General features: G+C 42.0%; 1 protein-coding gene and 1 long non-coding RNA gene across 2 annotated transcripts in view; one reads left to right on the forward strand and one right to left on the reverse strand.

Annotated features, from left to right (window-relative positions):
- TRPM3 (transient receptor potential cation channel subfamily M member 3) overlaps positions 1–16540 on the reverse strand; it is a 299435-nt gene that overhangs the window by 8676 nt on the left and 274219 nt on the right. The window contains exons 21-23 of the mRNA XM_055578293.1: positions 11028–11178; positions 10708–10907; positions 8600–8732 (exon numbers count right to left, since the gene is read on the reverse strand). Coding sequence (XP_055434268.1) covers positions 8600–8732; positions 10708–10907; positions 11028–11178 — 484 coding nt within the window. The remainder of the gene's footprint in view (positions 1–8599; positions 8733–10707; positions 10908–11027; positions 11179–16540) is intronic.
- On the forward strand, positions 8764–14171 carry LOC129650108 (uncharacterized). Its single transcript, XR_008713593.1, has 3 exons — positions 8764–9336; positions 11278–12129; positions 13922–14171. It is a non-coding gene; the product is annotated as an uncharacterized LOC129650108 (long non-coding RNA).

Genomic DNA, 16540 nt, shown 5'->3' on the forward strand with positions numbered 1-16540 from the left:
ATCAAAGGGCACTCAATAGGCTGGTTAAAAAAAGAAATCCAGGTCGTAAGACAACCAGCCTCTAACGGCCAAAGTGATAAGGAAAAGGGCATTCAAAAGAAGATTCTGGCAGCACAGAAAATTTCAACTTCAATATGCAATATGTTAAGGATTATTGTAGTCTTGCCACCTCTTCTTAATATCTTCTGCTTCTCTTAGGTCCATACCATTTCTGTCCTTTATCAAGCCCATCTTTGCATGAAATTTTCCCTTGGTATCTCTAATTTTCTTGAAGAGATCTCTAGTCTTTCCCATTCTGTTGTTTTCCTCTATTTCTTTGCATTGATTGCTGAGGAAGGCTTTCTTATCTCTTCTTGCTATTCTTTGGAACTCTGCATTCAGATGCTTATATCTTTCCTTTTCTCCTTTGCTTTTTGCTTCTCTTCTTTTCACAGCTATTTGTAAGGCCTCCCCAGACAGCCATTTTGCTTTTTTGCATTTCTTTTCCATGGGGATGGTCTTGATCCCTGTCTCCTGTACAATGTCATGAACCTCCATCCATAGTTCATCAGGCACTCTATCAGATCTAGTCCCTTAAATCTATTTCTCACTTTCACTGTATAGTCATAAGGGATTTGATTTAGGTCATACCTGAATGGTCTGGTGGTTTTCTCTACTTTCTTCAATTTAAGTCTGAATTTGAGTCCAAATAGAAAAAGGAGTACGTCAAGGCTGTATATTGTCACCCTGATTATTTAACTTCTATGCAGAGTACATCATGAGAAACGCTGGGCTGGAAGAAGCACAAGCTGGAATCAAGATTGCCGGGAGAAATATCAATAACCTCAGATATGCAGATGACACCACCCTTATGGCAGAAAGTGAAGAGGAACTAAAAAGCTTCTTGATGAAAGTGAAAGAGGAGAGTGAAAAAGTTGGCTTAAAGCTCAACATTCAGAAAACGAAGATCATGGCATCTGGTCCCATCACTTCATGGGAAATAAAGGGGGAAACAGTGGAAACAGTGTCAGACTTTATTTTTGGGGGCTCCAAAATCACTGCAGATGGTGACTGCAGCCATGAAATTAAAAGACGCTTACTCCTCAGAGGGAAAGTTATGACCAACCTAGATAGCATGTTCAAAAGCAGAGACATTACTTTGCCAACAAAGGTCTGTCTAGTTAAGGCTATGGTTTTTCCAGTAGTCATGTACAGATATGAGAGTTGGACTGTGAAGAAAGCTGAGTGCTGAAGAATTGATGCTTTTGAACTGTGGTGTTGGAGAAGACTCTTGAGAGTCCCTTGGACTGCAAGGAGATCCAACCAGTCCATCCTGAAGGAGATCAGTCCTGGGTGTTCTTTGGAAGGAATGATGCTAAAGCTGAAACTCCAATATTTTGGCCATCTCATGCGAAGAGTTGACTCACTGGAAAAGACTCTGATGCTGGGAGGGATTGGGAGAGGGAGGAAAAGGGGACAACAGAGGATGAGATGGCTGGATGGCATCACCAACTCGATGGACGTGAGTTTGAGTGAACTCCGGGAGTTGGTGATGGACAGGGAGGCCTGGCATGCTATAATTCACGGGGTCGCAAAGAGTCGGATACAACTGAGTGACTGAACTGAACTGAAGGATTATTGTATTGTGTGTGCTTACCTTCTAGAAAATTCTTTTTTTTTTCCTGATAACCTCAAAATGTGATTAAAGGAACTATGGTAATAGGAAAAAGACAACTGGCTGGTCATGCCTGTTCTAAATTTCAAATATTACCTGGAGTGCTAGCAGTTGAATGGGTGTAGGATGAAGAGCAGAAACAACTTCAGATCACATGAGCCCAGTTGTTGGGGCTCTTATAGGGGCAAGGGGTATACTGATACAGGTTTTTTGATCAAAGACAATGATGCAGAGCAGCCAAAGTGAACTCTTGCTTATCCATAGACTGATAACGTAATTTGTGAACTTTAGGGTCACCTACCCCTTTCCTATGGGCTTCCCTCATAGCTCATTAGGTAAAGAATCTGCCTGCAATGCAGGAGACCTGGGTTTGATTCCTGGGTCTGGAAGATCCCCTGGAGAAAGAAATGGCAACCCACTCCAGTATTCCTGCCTGGAGAATCCCATGGACAGAGGAGCCTGGCAGGCCACAGTCCATGGTGTTGCCAAGAGTCAGACATGACTTAGTGAATAAAAGACGATGACGACCCTTCCCTTTGGGCCAGTTATCCTTCTAATTAACTCTGGGACCAAAAGAGGGGAGAAAAGTTAAACTTGGATCTATCAACGGAGATAGCAAAGATCAGCTTTAGAAAAAGATACAGTGGCAAGTGACTGAAGCTCCTCTTTTATGACTTACACTATTTGGGGTTTATTTATAAATTTCATATATTCTAAATTATTCTCTCTTTGTTATGAAACATTGTAACTGTAAAATACTATTAATAGTCATTGTCTAATACTTTTTGGATCTAGGTAAAGTAGAAAAAGGGGGCTACAGAGCCTATTGGTTTGGGAAAGATAATGTTAGATTAAAAGATGATAACAAGGAATGATGCATATTACAGTTTGCCTAAATTGTTATTGTCAAGGAGAAAATTCAAATGGAAACTTCTGTAAAGTGGAGCCCAACAGGTAGGGTGATGGTGAGGATAAACTGGAAGCTGTAAGTTAGGGGTCTGAGGACCAAATCCCTATGGGAGGGCAGATCAAGGAAGTACGTGAAGCAGGCAAAGCATAAGAGACCAGCGGAAGGTTCTGTGGCAGAAGAGAGCATGTCCAGGCCAAAGGCATTCAGAGTGAATTTTAACAATCACTGTCAGCTCAACACAACAGCCCTCTGTGGGCAGGTGCTGCCCACGAGCGACCAGTCTGCAAAACCTGCTTTAAATGAGTTAAAGGGACCAGAAAAGAACTTCCATCTATGATTACCAGAAAATCTAGGTGACCCTTAAGAGCCAAAGGTAAATAAAAAGAAATGCCAGGAGACTGCAGATAGGAAATGTTTTCTCAGTACTCAACATTCCTGATTCTATGAATTATGGGAGTTTAACATCAATTCTAGGCAGCATTATAGAATGGCTTGTTGTTGTTTAGTCACTAAGTCATGTACGACTCTTTTGCAACCCCATGGACTGTAGCCCACCAGGATTCTCTGTCCATGGGATTTCCCAGGCAAGAATACTGGAACAAATTGCCATTTCCTTGTCCAGGGGATCTCCCCAACCTAGGGATTGAACCCATGTGTCCTGAGTCTCCTGCATTGGCAGGTGGATTCTTTACCACTGAGCCATCTGGGAAGCCCATAGAATGGCTTAGTTTTAAGTAATTAAGCTGATGCTATCTTTTGGGTACTTTAAAGAGACAGGATTAATTAACAGGAGGCTCAATATTAATCTTGTCTCTCTTTTGATAATCTAGACTAACAAAGAAACATAGATGCGCAATATTTTTCATAAAGTACATTGTGATTTTAGTAAATGGGTTGATACACTAGGTTGACTGGAGAAATGTGAATACTTGGCTGGCTGATTAACCAAGTGAGAGATGGTATAACATGGACTGGTATCATCATGAAAGATAGTTTTTGGAGTCATGCAATATCTTAATTCTGTCTTGGTTCACCTGATTCAGTGGAGTCATGCGATATCTCAGTTCTGTCTTGGTTCACCTGATTTACTGGAGTCATGCAATATCCTAGTTCTGTCTTGGTTCGCTTGATTTATGCTGGTGAGATTTTGGTGGATTATGTCGAAGGCATAGCAGATATGTTTATCAAGCAAACAATGATATAAAAACAATAGGATGAAAAATTAGTAGACAGACAATAAAATGAGGATCCAAAGTTGTCCTTAAAATGCTATAATAATGAGCCAAAGTTGGGGGTGGGAGGTGGGGACTCCGGTGGCGCTAGTGGTAAAGAAACCATCTGCCAATCCAGGAGACCTAAGAGATGCGGGTTCTATCCCTGGGTCAGGAAGATCCCCTGAAGGAGGGCATGGCAACCCACTGTAGTATTCTTGCCTGGAGAATTCTATGGACAGAGGAGCCTGGCAGGCTATATAATCCATGGCGTTGCAAAGATTTGGACATGACTGAAGTGACTGAGCACACAAAGAGGAAGTGGAATTAAAGACAAATTTCATAGCAATGAATGCTAAGTCTTGATTTTAGGTTAGAAACAAACATTTCCAAAGAAGTTGGAAGATATTTGAAATATCTCATGTGAAAAAGGCTTGGTTTTAATTAATTGTAGGCTCACTCTGAACCAAAGATATGACTTGGCTGCTATGATGGTAATGCAATCCCATAGCAAATAAAATGTGTAGATCCAAAAATAATAACTACCAGTTAAAACATAGTATCTCATGTATGTTATCTCAATAACTTTTAAAATTTTAGTTAGGTATTAATACCACAGGTATGTCCCCATTTTACTGATTGGGACATAGGTTTAGAGGAGTTAAGTAACTTGTTCAAGGTCACACAGCTAGTTACTGCAGAATTAGTATTAAAAATCTTTCCATTTTACTATGTTCTTTCCCTTGTTACATGTTCTTTTCCTATTGTACTCTGTAAGTATTAGGTTAGCATATAGTAGATGATTAAAAACAGTAACTGAATGAATAAAGGCATTGAGTCTAGGCTCTAACTATAACACAGAATTAGGTTCCATTTAGATATCACATTTAAAGGGTGATGTTGAAAATTCAAAGTGCATATTGAGAAAGTGGGCAGGGTAGTGGAAGATCTGCTGTACACATGCTAAGTGGTTAAAGGATTTTGGGATATTTAGTTTAGAAACGATAAAGCAAATGGGAGATGATGATGATATTACCATATGTGAAACATTTTTTCAGAGAGAGTAGAATGTAATTTTTTCTGTATTTATTCATGAGGCTGGTATCTAAGGCAGCTTCTCCTCCTTCAGGAGGTGCTCAAATAGAGGCTGACTGTAACTGGATCATACATTCTTTCAAAGCAAAATCCTTCTATCCCCACTCCAACCCCAGGCCCTGCTCAGCACATGCTTGTTAAATTGCTGCTGGTCAGGTGTGTGGGAGAAACACTGCTTTGGGTACAAGTAATCTGTTCTTGGGCTTCCCTTCTGGCTCAGCTGGTGAAGAATCCTCCTGCAATGTGGGAGACCTGGGTTTGATCCCTGCGTTGGGAAGATCCCTTGGAGAAGGGAAAGACTATCTACTCTAGCATTCTGGCCTGGAGAATTCCATGGACTATATAGTCCATGGGGTCGTAAAAAGTCGGACACAAATGACTGACTTTCACACACACACAATCTGTACTTAATGACCTCCAGAACTGTTCCAAATGTAAGGTACTGAATTTTATTGATATATGTTCCACAGTGAATAATTCTGCACTGTCCTATCCTACTTGGGACTTTAAGCTTGTCCATTATATTCCATTAGTGTTCCCCAAAGTGTGGTTCAGGACTAGCATTACCATCAGCATTACTGGGAACTTGTTAGAAATGCAAATTCTCAGGTCCCATCGTAGACATGGTGAATCAGAAACCATGGATGTAAAAAAAAAAAAGAAACCAAGGATGTAGGTGGATGCCCAGAAACTTGTCTTGTAACAAGCTTTCCAGATGATTTTAAGGCCTTCCAAAGTTTGGCAACTGTGAGTTAGATGTTTCTGGCTGTTCCTGCCTTGGGTGTACACTAGAACTCAGCAAGACTGTGCTTTTTGGGGACAGAGCTCTGCCTTATTGCCTGGTACACAGTAAAAGCCCCAGTATGCATGTATTGAAACAGAACCCACTAGTTGAAGCATGATGAGCACAGAATTTGATGGCACAAACTCCAAGGATTGGTTATTGTAAGCCAGGGTAAAAATATCCTCAGAAAAGAAGGTAGTTACCAATGTTGCTTAACAGCTTAAAATTTTGGCTATTTTAATATAATTATCACTAGCTAGATATTGTCCCAAATAAGTAACGGCATTGGCTACAATCAATTAGCTCACTATATTTTGGAACTGTATTGCTTTAGATACATCATGGTCATTGCTATATAAAAATGGCAAAGACAAGGGTTTCTCAGAATCAGTTCCTCCAAGGTGTTAATGATCTCCTGAATATTGTATTGGGTCTTTCCTATACATACTATTTGGTGACAAAAATATAATTTAATAATGATCCATTTAAATAGACAATTATAGAAGTACATTTTTACTTCTAAAGAGATTCATGCAAATAGAACTTGAATAAATTAACTGTATTTTAAAGGTAGTAGCAAGGGGAGAAACAGAGCAAAAAACCAGCTCTTAAGTTTTCTGATTTCAAATCTCTGTATTGAGGTTATCTAATATGAGGAGAAAATTATAAAATATATAGTATAAAATGTGAAGTTAACTTATATAAATTTAACATATGTATTCAAATGTGAGTTTATACATACTTATCTATCATCTCTCTACCCATCTATCTATTCACCTAGCTAGCCAGCTAGCTCATGTAAAACAGGACAGGTGATTTCACCTGCCACTCCACTTAGAAAGGACATGTCCTGGAGAATGTGTGAAATGGGTAATACGGATCCCCTCCCTCCCTTGGTTGATCTCTGTTCCCCAATGCACCTCATGGTGTTTCTATTGTACTGAGTATAATTCTAGTGTTTAAAGACATTATTTTTGGTACATTTGCAGATGCAAAACTACTACCATCACCACCAAAAGCAGAACTTCAAATAAACACAGACAGAAGCTACAGAAGCAGAATGAGGCCTGGGCTTAGATTCACTTCTCTGGTACCTGGGCTTAGCTGTGAACTCACCCTGGCCCTCTGGGCCCCGTTACTCCAGAAGGTCAGCTAACGCCTAGGTCACAGGGAGGGCTGCCCTGCACTCTGTCCTGATTTCTGGGAATTGTTCATCTTGGTCACCTTCCTGAAGGGTGGGGCTCGGTAACTCCCCAGAGAGGAAGAGGGCCTCGGGGAAGAAGTCTCCTGGAGGCATCTGTAAATGTGAGGTGAGAGCCTCAGGTGGAGGTGCTCTAGCTCCTCCATGTTCCCATTCAAAGGGGCTTTGTGACAGGCTACAGTTTGCACGCCCTGGTGTCTGCACCTCTCATGCTAGTTCCCCAGAGAGACAAGGACTTCTCTGCATCTTAATACTCCTCCCCCTACCTTTCTTTCCTCCCAGGTCTGCGGTTTTCTGAATACAAAAAGCCATTGCAAAGGGTCCTGGACACATGCTTTGCAAATATGCCTGAGTAATGGACAATGTGTCCACATGGTACAATTTTATGGGAACTACATGGCTAATATGTCCATTAATAAATAACTTTTTCAAGGCCTTAGCATAAGAGAGGTCTTCAGATTTGCAGCTTCTTCCTCTGTTTGCTAGAAAATTGCTTCACTTCGTATCATCATAAAATGTTCTAGTTTGCAGTGACAGATGTGTATAAAATCTGCGCATGGCTTTAAACTTTATTAATATTGGCTAGTACCTATGGGTATAATCACTAAATGGCATGTGTGTATATAAGCACTTATCTAGACTGCATTCCTTAAATAAATAATGGGCCAGGGATAGAAAAAGTGCCATTTGTGTCATTTCTGCAGACCATTAGAGAAAACGTATGAAGTGGCTAAGCAGACAAAATGTCATTTCATGAAAACTAGACGTGACTGACTCAAATCTTAAAAGTCTGAGTCATATATCAACTGATGTCATGAATGTATCATCCTTTTCCCCACTATTTATAAGTAACTTCTGCCATCTCTATATTGCAAATGCTTAAAATGTAAAGTTACACTAATGTTTTGTAATACTTGGCGTGTTCTTCAGAAAAGCAGTGGCCCAAATGCTGGAATATGCCAGCCTGGAATGAAGTTTGTATTAGACTACAGCAAAATGAGGAAAATCAGAAAAATTTAAATTTATTTGCAAAAAGTTAGATTTATTAAATTTTAAGTATTCTCTTCTCTTTGAGATTTTTTTTCTTACAGCCCTACTGGTCTATAAACCTATTTGGTCAGTGAGATCTAAAAGTGTATAATAAGTAAGTAGAAAAAAATCTACTTTTATTTCTTTGTTTTTACCTTGTTCTATAAGAATTAAAAAAAAAAAAAACACAAAATAATTGAAAAAAACACCCTCAACATTTATTCTAATTCACAAGTCTCTTGCTGTTGTTTATTCAGAAGGCACTGAGCACCCCTACAAGCCAGGCAACTAGGACCATCTTGACCTTTGGAGAAGATGCTCAATGATCTACATGAAACACAAACTTGATGAGAACCTTGAGTCGGGCTGGGCTTCTCTTGGTTTGTGTCTAGGTCTGAACTTTCCAATTTCTGGTCTGAGTCAACAACTCTTGCCCTGTCCTGGACTCAACAATCTCCAGTGTCCAAGAAGGTGACTTCTACTGCCTGCTGGGAAATCTAGGACTTACAAGTCTGGGATTTTGATCTATAGACATTTCAGACAATGTTCTGTTCTCTCATAAGCTCAATGATTTCTTGTACAATAAAAATAAGCAAAAAGCGGGGGGGGGCAGGGGGGAATCTCTGTTTTCTTTGTGGTCCTGCAAACAAAATCAATTGATAAGGCATGCCGTGGTATAAAACATCCCCAGGAGACATGAGCCCAGAGAACACACCTTTCTGAAGTCACTCGTATCCTCTCATCATTGGACGAGTTGAATCGATCATCCTTTTCTCTGAAATATTCCTCTATGCACTGCTCTTCAAAATCATGTACTTTCTTGAGCTCATCATCAGTTATGAAGAGCTCTGTGGAAAAGATGAGAGAGATGAGGCAGAGAAGTAAAAGCAATGAACCTGATTTGTGGGCCTAATGACATTCCTAACTCAAATCAGGTTAGGGAACGGTGCCTCGATTCTTCACCGAGACTCAAACTAAATCCAAACCTGGTCAGCTGACTTGTGTCATTGTCCTCTTTCTGGGTGTTAGATTCATTTTGGACCTCTGAATCTCACCTAAGTATACCTGGCTTACTGCAGAGAATGGTTAGAATAATATATGTTGTAAGGATAACAATGTAGCTAAATAAAGAAAAGGGAAGCTATGCAGAGAAAGGTTTATTAAAAACTCCTGGGCTGAGGAGTGTGGCAGACACACATTTTTCATTTGCCTTACTAAAAGCCCTTTGTGACCCAATTTCCCCTCCCTCTTCCAACTATTGAGACTGGAAAGCCAAATATTTCCAGTATTCCTTGAAGTTTGAGCAGCAACCAAGAAACACAGTTTGGCTCAAGGTACACAAAAAAAAATCTGCTGCAGGAAAAGGTTGACATTTCAATCCCCACCCCACCTCCACCGCCTTTTTCTTTCAAAGGTATTGGAAAGAGATTTTGGTTTCCTGATCAACTACAGGTATGTGGTTGATTCTTTCTACCTTTTTTCATCTTCATACTTCTTTATGCCTTGAACATGGACATGTGATGACTGGAAGTACAGCAGCTATTTTGCTACTGTGAGACAAGACAGTGTGACAGGGAATAGCTGAGTCTAAAAATAGGCGTGGGGTCTTTGACTTTAGTGAGTCATTATTGAGCTCTGGGCTATTTACCTTTTCACTTTTTGTTGTGTGAGTTAAAGTAAAACCTTACATATTTGTGTTATTGTATCTGGTGTTCTGTTTATAGCAAGTAAACAAACGAGTAACTGATACAGTGGTAGAAAGAGCCCAGTGGAAATCTGAACCTTTTCTCCCCTTTGAGCTTTCTACTTGCCTAAATGGGTATTTCAAATGGAAACAGTGAATTTTGGAATTCTTAACCCCTCTCCAACTTTCCAATTTTAATGTCTCGAAAGAGGTCAGGCATTGCTATGTCAAAGAAGTTGTTAAAAGCTTCAGACTTAAAGAAACAGTTGATTATTGAGTGGCTTTGGTTTTAAACTTTAGTTGCACTAGTAATCACCTGGAGGTGATTCTTGGGCCACAATCCTAAAGGCTCTGATTCAGTAGATTTAGTGTAGGTGGTCTATTTGACACTCTTTGAGAAACCACAGGAGGTTGCTTGTATGGGGCTGGATCCTACTGTTCTTAACAGTGGGTGTACCCAGGGGACATTTAGGAACTTGCAGGAGCTGTTAGTATTCAATGAGTGGAGGCTGGATGTGCTAAATCTTCTACAATGTGTGGAACAATTCTATATAATAAAGAATTATTCCCCCAATTGAACCTCTTTTTAGAAATACTGGGCTAGAAGGTGGTTGGTGGAAAGTCTTTTTTATTCTTGGATTATGGAAAAAACTGTTGGTTTCCTCATGAAGTCATATAGGAACACCCCCTAAGGCTTGGGAAATGTTTAAGACCTAAAAACACTATAGATCCAAAAGCAATCAAAGAAAGTCAAACTCAATCACCTACAACTCTGCATGTCAGGATGCTTAAATTATATATACAGTAGCATTGGGAGCATATTAACGTGGTTGATATATCTTGTGGTGGGATGTCTGGCAAGTAAGCTTAGAACCTATGAAGGTGCTAAGACAGCCCTGCTGGAGTCTGGTTTTATCTCACTAAGAAAGCGGAGAGGTTAAGAATGCTCAGTTGCAGCCTCTCCTGTCTTCTTTCCAGCACCATTTTTCATCGCGCATACCCTCCTACCCCTCCCAAGTCTTCAGAGCTGTGGGCAGGAAGCAGGAGGAACCAGGTGCCCAGTGGTCTTGCATGATCGCTAATAGAAGCAGTGGGGATTCCTGCTCTGTAGTTGCCGGGGGTTGTCACTCAAAGCTTACTCAGGCCATAGTCCCTTTCATCTGGGTCACTCTCGTGTTTCCTCCATCGGCAACACAGGTGCTGGAATATCATGGTCATGTGGCTGAATATGATCAGAGGTGGGGGCAGAACGGGCCTTTCATGGAAAGTCATGATGAGCTGATACCTCTGGAACTTCCACACTTGATTGGATATTGATTTTACCTCAAAAAATGTATTGCTGAAAAAGAGACCAGAGACAATCAAGTGAGAAACACCCTTGCTTTTCGCAACATCATGCTCCCCTCCTGCCTTAGTCTCCCTACTCCATTCCACGGGTTCTGAAGAAAGACCCTCTTACTTAAAGACAGCGATGAGGAGGTTGACCAGCAGGATGTTTGCCACTAGGAGGTAGCAGGCCATGATGGCTGGCACGATCCAGGCTCCTGTCTTGCAGGGAGGCAGTTGGATTATTTTACCATCCTCTCGAGTCTCATTCTGTCCACAGGGAGCTGGAGGAAGCAACACAGGCAAGATGTGAGAAACTGTGTGGTTCTGGGATTAAAATTATAGACTGATTTGAATGAGCGGGTTTTTTTTTTTTTTTTTAGATGAAGGAAAAATACAGCCATCTCAAAACAAACAGAAAAGAATTCCAGAAAAGCCTAAATAAACAAACAAAAGCTTCATGAATATCCCTAGGGCTGCCACTGCAGAGGGAAGTCAGTTCTGCTGGTCTCCTGAGTTTGTCATCTGAAAGAGGTGGGTGGGGCCCCCTGCTGGCTGGCTGAGTCCCTGGGGCACCGGGTCTCCCCAGGAAGCCTGGTGAGGGCTTTCCAGAAGCTCAGGAGGGGCAGAGTCTCATCGCCCCATCATGTTACTTTCAAAATGTGCTGTGGGGTTCAAAAGCCGACAGCTGTAAGAGCAGCAACATCGAGAGACTATCAATTGGGAATTAACACCAGGGCAGCTGTTAATTGCTGCAAGAAACAACCCAGGGGCTCTGAGTTAATGATTTGCTGTCTCAGTGTGGAAGGAGCAAAACAGGGCAGCACCTTGGGAAGTATTTAGGAGGACTGTCACTCAGTGCTCCTGATGGATGGCATTTCACAGGGAGGATGACGAGGGGCAATGGGCTGGGACCCTGGAGCCTGTAGCCACCTGCTTTTTTTCCAGCAGCATTTCCATTCCAAAAATGTGCTTCTCGGGGCACAGGGAACAAAACCCAACTGCACTGAATAAACGAGCAAGTAGAGAAAAAGAAAAAATCTGGAGGTGGGGGTGAGGAGGAAAGTGATGTGTGGGACTTGGGTGAGCGTGAGTAATGTGCTAATGAGGCCTGCTTGGAGTTTCCGGGTGAATCCAGGGGAAAAACAAATCCTTGACAAAGCTCCTCAGTGCTGCACAGACAACACAGCCCAGGAAGTGAGATGGTGCTGATGGCTGTGAGTGCCCAGGGGTAGGTGAGGTCGCCTTCCTGTTCCAGCTGTATTATGCCTGCTTTAGAACAGGGTCCTCTTGCATCTATTTGTAAAAGAGGAGTGGGGCGTGAAGCAGTCATAGCAGTTGATATAGGCAGCTTCTGAAGATCTGCTGGGAAAGTGTGCAAAGTTGACCGAGAATCTTGGCTGGAGGACTTGGAGGATGGCAAGGGGACTCTATTTCCTTCTCAGGAGTTAAGGCGGTTAGGCTCTGTGCTCTGCAGCTGTTCTCAGCCCTGACAGCACTAGGGATCTTTAAAAACTGCCAATGCCCAGCTCCACCCTAGAAAACTGAATCAGAATCTCCGAAGGTGGCCCTGGCATCGATACTTCTTTCAAAGATTTCCCCACGTAATTCTCAGGTGCCACTAACATGAGTCTACTAAATTAAAATTAGGCTGGAAAAATTATGTGATTTTTGATATGCTCTCAACTTATGAGGGTGTTAATAATATCAGGTCACCAAGACTCTGTTTTAATGGCCAGGAAAAGATGGCCAAAGCGCTTCCTTTGGATGTGCCTGCAGGGGATCAGGTGTGGATGGAATCAGGTGTTCTCAAAGAGCTGGCATCTTTCTTGTTGTTGGCAGTTGTGTCACTACTGATCCAAGACAGCTCAGTAAGGGGTCCTGATCATTTCCTCCTCTGGAATGAAAACCCAATGATAGAGGCCCTCACTGACTCCAGGATGAAGCCCAGACTCCGAGGGTAGTTAGCTTGGTGCCATCTCTTGCCACTTTCTACCTCTCCCTCTGAACACAAACTAGACCAAGTTTTTGCAGTTCCCCAAAATGTCATGCTCTCTCTTAGTTCCTGATTTTGAGTCATGCTTCCCTTTAAGCCCCTCTGATACCTTGCTTCTACCCCCATGCTTCACCATGGTGAATCCTAGTCATTCTTCAGTGCTCACTTAGCTTTTGGCTAACTTTCTGCTCCTTTTCAACCAAGACTGGGATAGGTATTGACAAAGATCCTCTACTTGACCAAATTCGACTCAGGCTCTTCTGTGACATCAATTTGTGCACTTCCACATTTGTCTCTGCATTTGTCTAATTTTAGCAAGAGTTCTGCTAAGTACATTTAGCCAGAATCCCCGTCCTCAGTATCTGATCACCATCAACATTTGATCACATTTCTTATCCTCCACTCTCCTCCATCTGAAGTGTGATCACCCTGGCCTGTCTTCAGTAAAAATACATTAGGTCAGGTAAGCCAGAACCCCCCTTACTCCTGATGTTTCCTCTTACTGATCTTCCATCCACAGACCCACACCCTGCGCCTGGCTATAAACTTCCTTTTTATTTTTCACTCAGAGTCAAACACAATCTCTCTCTTCTAGTACAGAATTTCATTGCAGTAGCCCCCTTGAACAAAATCTTCCTTTACCAAATGTCATGAATAATTTTTTCTTTAGTAATTCTGTCTTCCTTATAATCCCAGAGCTCCCTTTGTTTGCCCCTTTGGCAGGGGTAGGGTAGGGGTAGGGGTGGAGAGGGCTTCTCAGTACTGCATCACTGTTGCCAATTTACTGGTCTTTGTGTCCAACATAAGATTCCCAGTGGGAACATATCTCTTTATGGTTTCCCATCACCCAGCTCAGTCTATACACACAGCACATTCACACACATCCACATGTGAAAACTGTTTGTTGAGTGACTAAAGGAGATCATTAAACACAGTTTGGTTGCTGAGCACTAACATCTGCCACAGCTCTGCAAGCCTACTCATCTTGGACAGTTCTAGCTCTAAGCAGTTGCTGGTACCTTTTTCCTTAGGTCGTTTCCAGAAATCCTACCTGTCGCCTGGCAAGAAACCTTCTCGTGCTCAACCAGATGCCTGGGTCTCTGATACCCACTTGGCTGTAGGCCTCATGGACTAGCTCATGGACTTTGCTTTTCTCTCCTCAGCAAAGCTTAGGATCCCTACCCATCCTACCTGCTTCCTCCCGGCTTGACCTCTTTTGGGGCTGTCAGACCTGTGCTGCCCTTTTCTTTGGCTTTGGCTCAGATCTCTATGTGGAAGCCGACAAAGAGCAGCAGAAAGAACTGCTTGGGGTAAGGGACAAAGTGCACATAGTTTTTGCAAGTGTGATCCCTATCTCTATTTAATGTCATTCTGTGATTTCTCTTTACATTCTGGGAGAATGTAAAATAAACTTGTGAGGGGCAGGACTCATCCATCTTCTGACCTCATATTTATGTATTTATTTTTGGCCACACAACAGGCGGGATCTTACTTCTTCAACCAGGGATTGAACCTGCATGCCTTGCATTGGAAGCTTGGAGTCTTAACTATTGGGCTGCCAGGGAAGTCCCACTGACCCCATATTTAGTGAAGATGCAGACACTTCCTCCACTAGAGTAAAAAACTTTCTTCCAGCCTAGAGGAAAAAACCAGTGAGCACAGTAGGTGCTTCCTAGTTTCAGGTGGCCTATGCACATTTCCATGCGTCTTCAGATAGTGTCATTAACATGTCTGGATCTCTGCTTGGTTTCCCTACTAGTTACAAAATTGGACGAACTCATCATCTTTATATAAATTTGCTTTGCTTTGATGTCATCATAATTGGCTCTGGGAACTCTCTGACAATCCTGTGAATATTGATTTATTCCACCTTCTCCCAATTTTTTTCCATCCTGCCTTTATAGAATGGTAGTATTACTTCAGTGGTTAGAAACATGGCATTTTAATTCAGCAGATCTGGATTCATATCCTGATTCCACCATTTTCAAATGATGCTATGTTAGCTTACTCCATGAACTTCATCCTTCTCATCTGTAAAAGGGTAGTAGTATATATGGGGGACAACATCAAGATCTTTAAATGAGATAGTGTTGGAGAGCACTTATCTCAGTATCTAGCACACAGCACTTTAACACCAACAATGATTAACATTAGTAGGTGTCATCAGTGATTATTTTTGTAATTAGTAGACTTGAAGCTTCTCAAGGTTAGGGACTACGTCTTAATGCTCTTTATTTTGCAATCACTAACCATAGCACTTATTCTACAAACATTTGTTGAGTGGTTATAATATGTTGCATACAAGAGATGCTGGGGGGTTAAAGAGACAGTCCCTGTTGCTAAGGAACTCACAGTTGAGTAGGCGACACAGAAAGGGAACAGACTTCACATTTATTGGGTGATATGAGCACTGTGGATCACAATAAACTGTGGAAAATTCTGAAAGAGAGGGGAATACCAGACCACCTGACCTGCCTCTTGAGAAATTTGTATGCAGGTCAGGAAGCAACAGTTAGAATTGGACATGGAACAACAGACTGGTTCCAAATAGGAAAAGGAGTTCCTCAAGGCTGTATATTGTCACCCTGTTTATTTAACTTATATGCAGAGTACATCATGAGAAACGCTGAACTGGAAGAAACACAAGCTGGAATCAAGATTGCCGGGAGAAATATCAATAACCTCAGATATGCAGATGACACCACCCTTATGGCAGAAAGTGAAGAGGAACTCAAAAGCCTCTTGATGAAAGCGAAAGTGGAGAGTGAAAAAGTTGGCTTAAAGCTCAACATTCAGAAAACTAAGATCATGGCATCCGGTCCCATCACTTCATGGGAAATAGATGGGGAAACAGTGGAAATAGTGTCAGACTTTATTTTTCTGGGCTCCAAAATCGCTGCAGATGGTGACTGCGGCCATGAAATTAAAAGACGCTTACTCCTTGGAAGGAAAGTTATGACCAACCTAGATAGCATATTCAAAAGCAGAGACATTACTTTGCCAACAAAGGTCCGTCTAGTCAAGGCTATGGTTTTTCCTGTGGTCATGTATGGATGTGAGAGTTGGACTGTGAAGAAGGCTGAGAGCCGAAGAATTGATGCTTTTGAACTGTGGTGTTGGAGAAGACTCTTGAGAGTCCCTTGGACAGCAAGGAGATCCAACCAGTCCATTCTGAAGGAGATCAGCCCTGGGATTTCTTTGGAAGGAATGATGCTAAAGCTGAAACTCCAGTACTTTGGCCACCTCATGCGAAGAGTTGACTCATTGGAAAAGACTCTGATGCTGGGAGGGATTGGGGGCAGGAGGAGAAGGGGACGACAGAGGATGAGATGGCTGGATGGCATCACTGACTCGATGGACGTGAGTTTGAGTGAACTCCGGGAGTTGGTGATGGACAGGGAGGCCTGGCGTGCTGTGATTCATGGGGTCGCAAAGAGTCAGACACAACTGAGCGACTGATCTGATCTGATCTGATCTGAGGGGCTCTGAAGAAGCAGAACTGCCGTAGCCCCTGTAGCCTGAGTGACACCAAGCAGGCTGCTAGTCAGGATCAGCCTTAAGGACCATCATCTAGCTTCTACAACAAGTGTAGTATAAATGAATTAGATGATCCTTGTGATAGTGATAATGATAATAAAAATGAATCAGTA

Source organism: Bubalus kerabau, chromosome 4, assembly GCF_029407905.1.
Source record: "Bubalus kerabau isolate K-KA32 ecotype Philippines breed swamp buffalo chromosome 4, PCC_UOA_SB_1v2, whole genome shotgun sequence".
Classification (NCBI taxonomy): domain Eukaryota; kingdom Metazoa; phylum Chordata; class Mammalia; order Artiodactyla; family Bovidae; genus Bubalus; species Bubalus kerabau.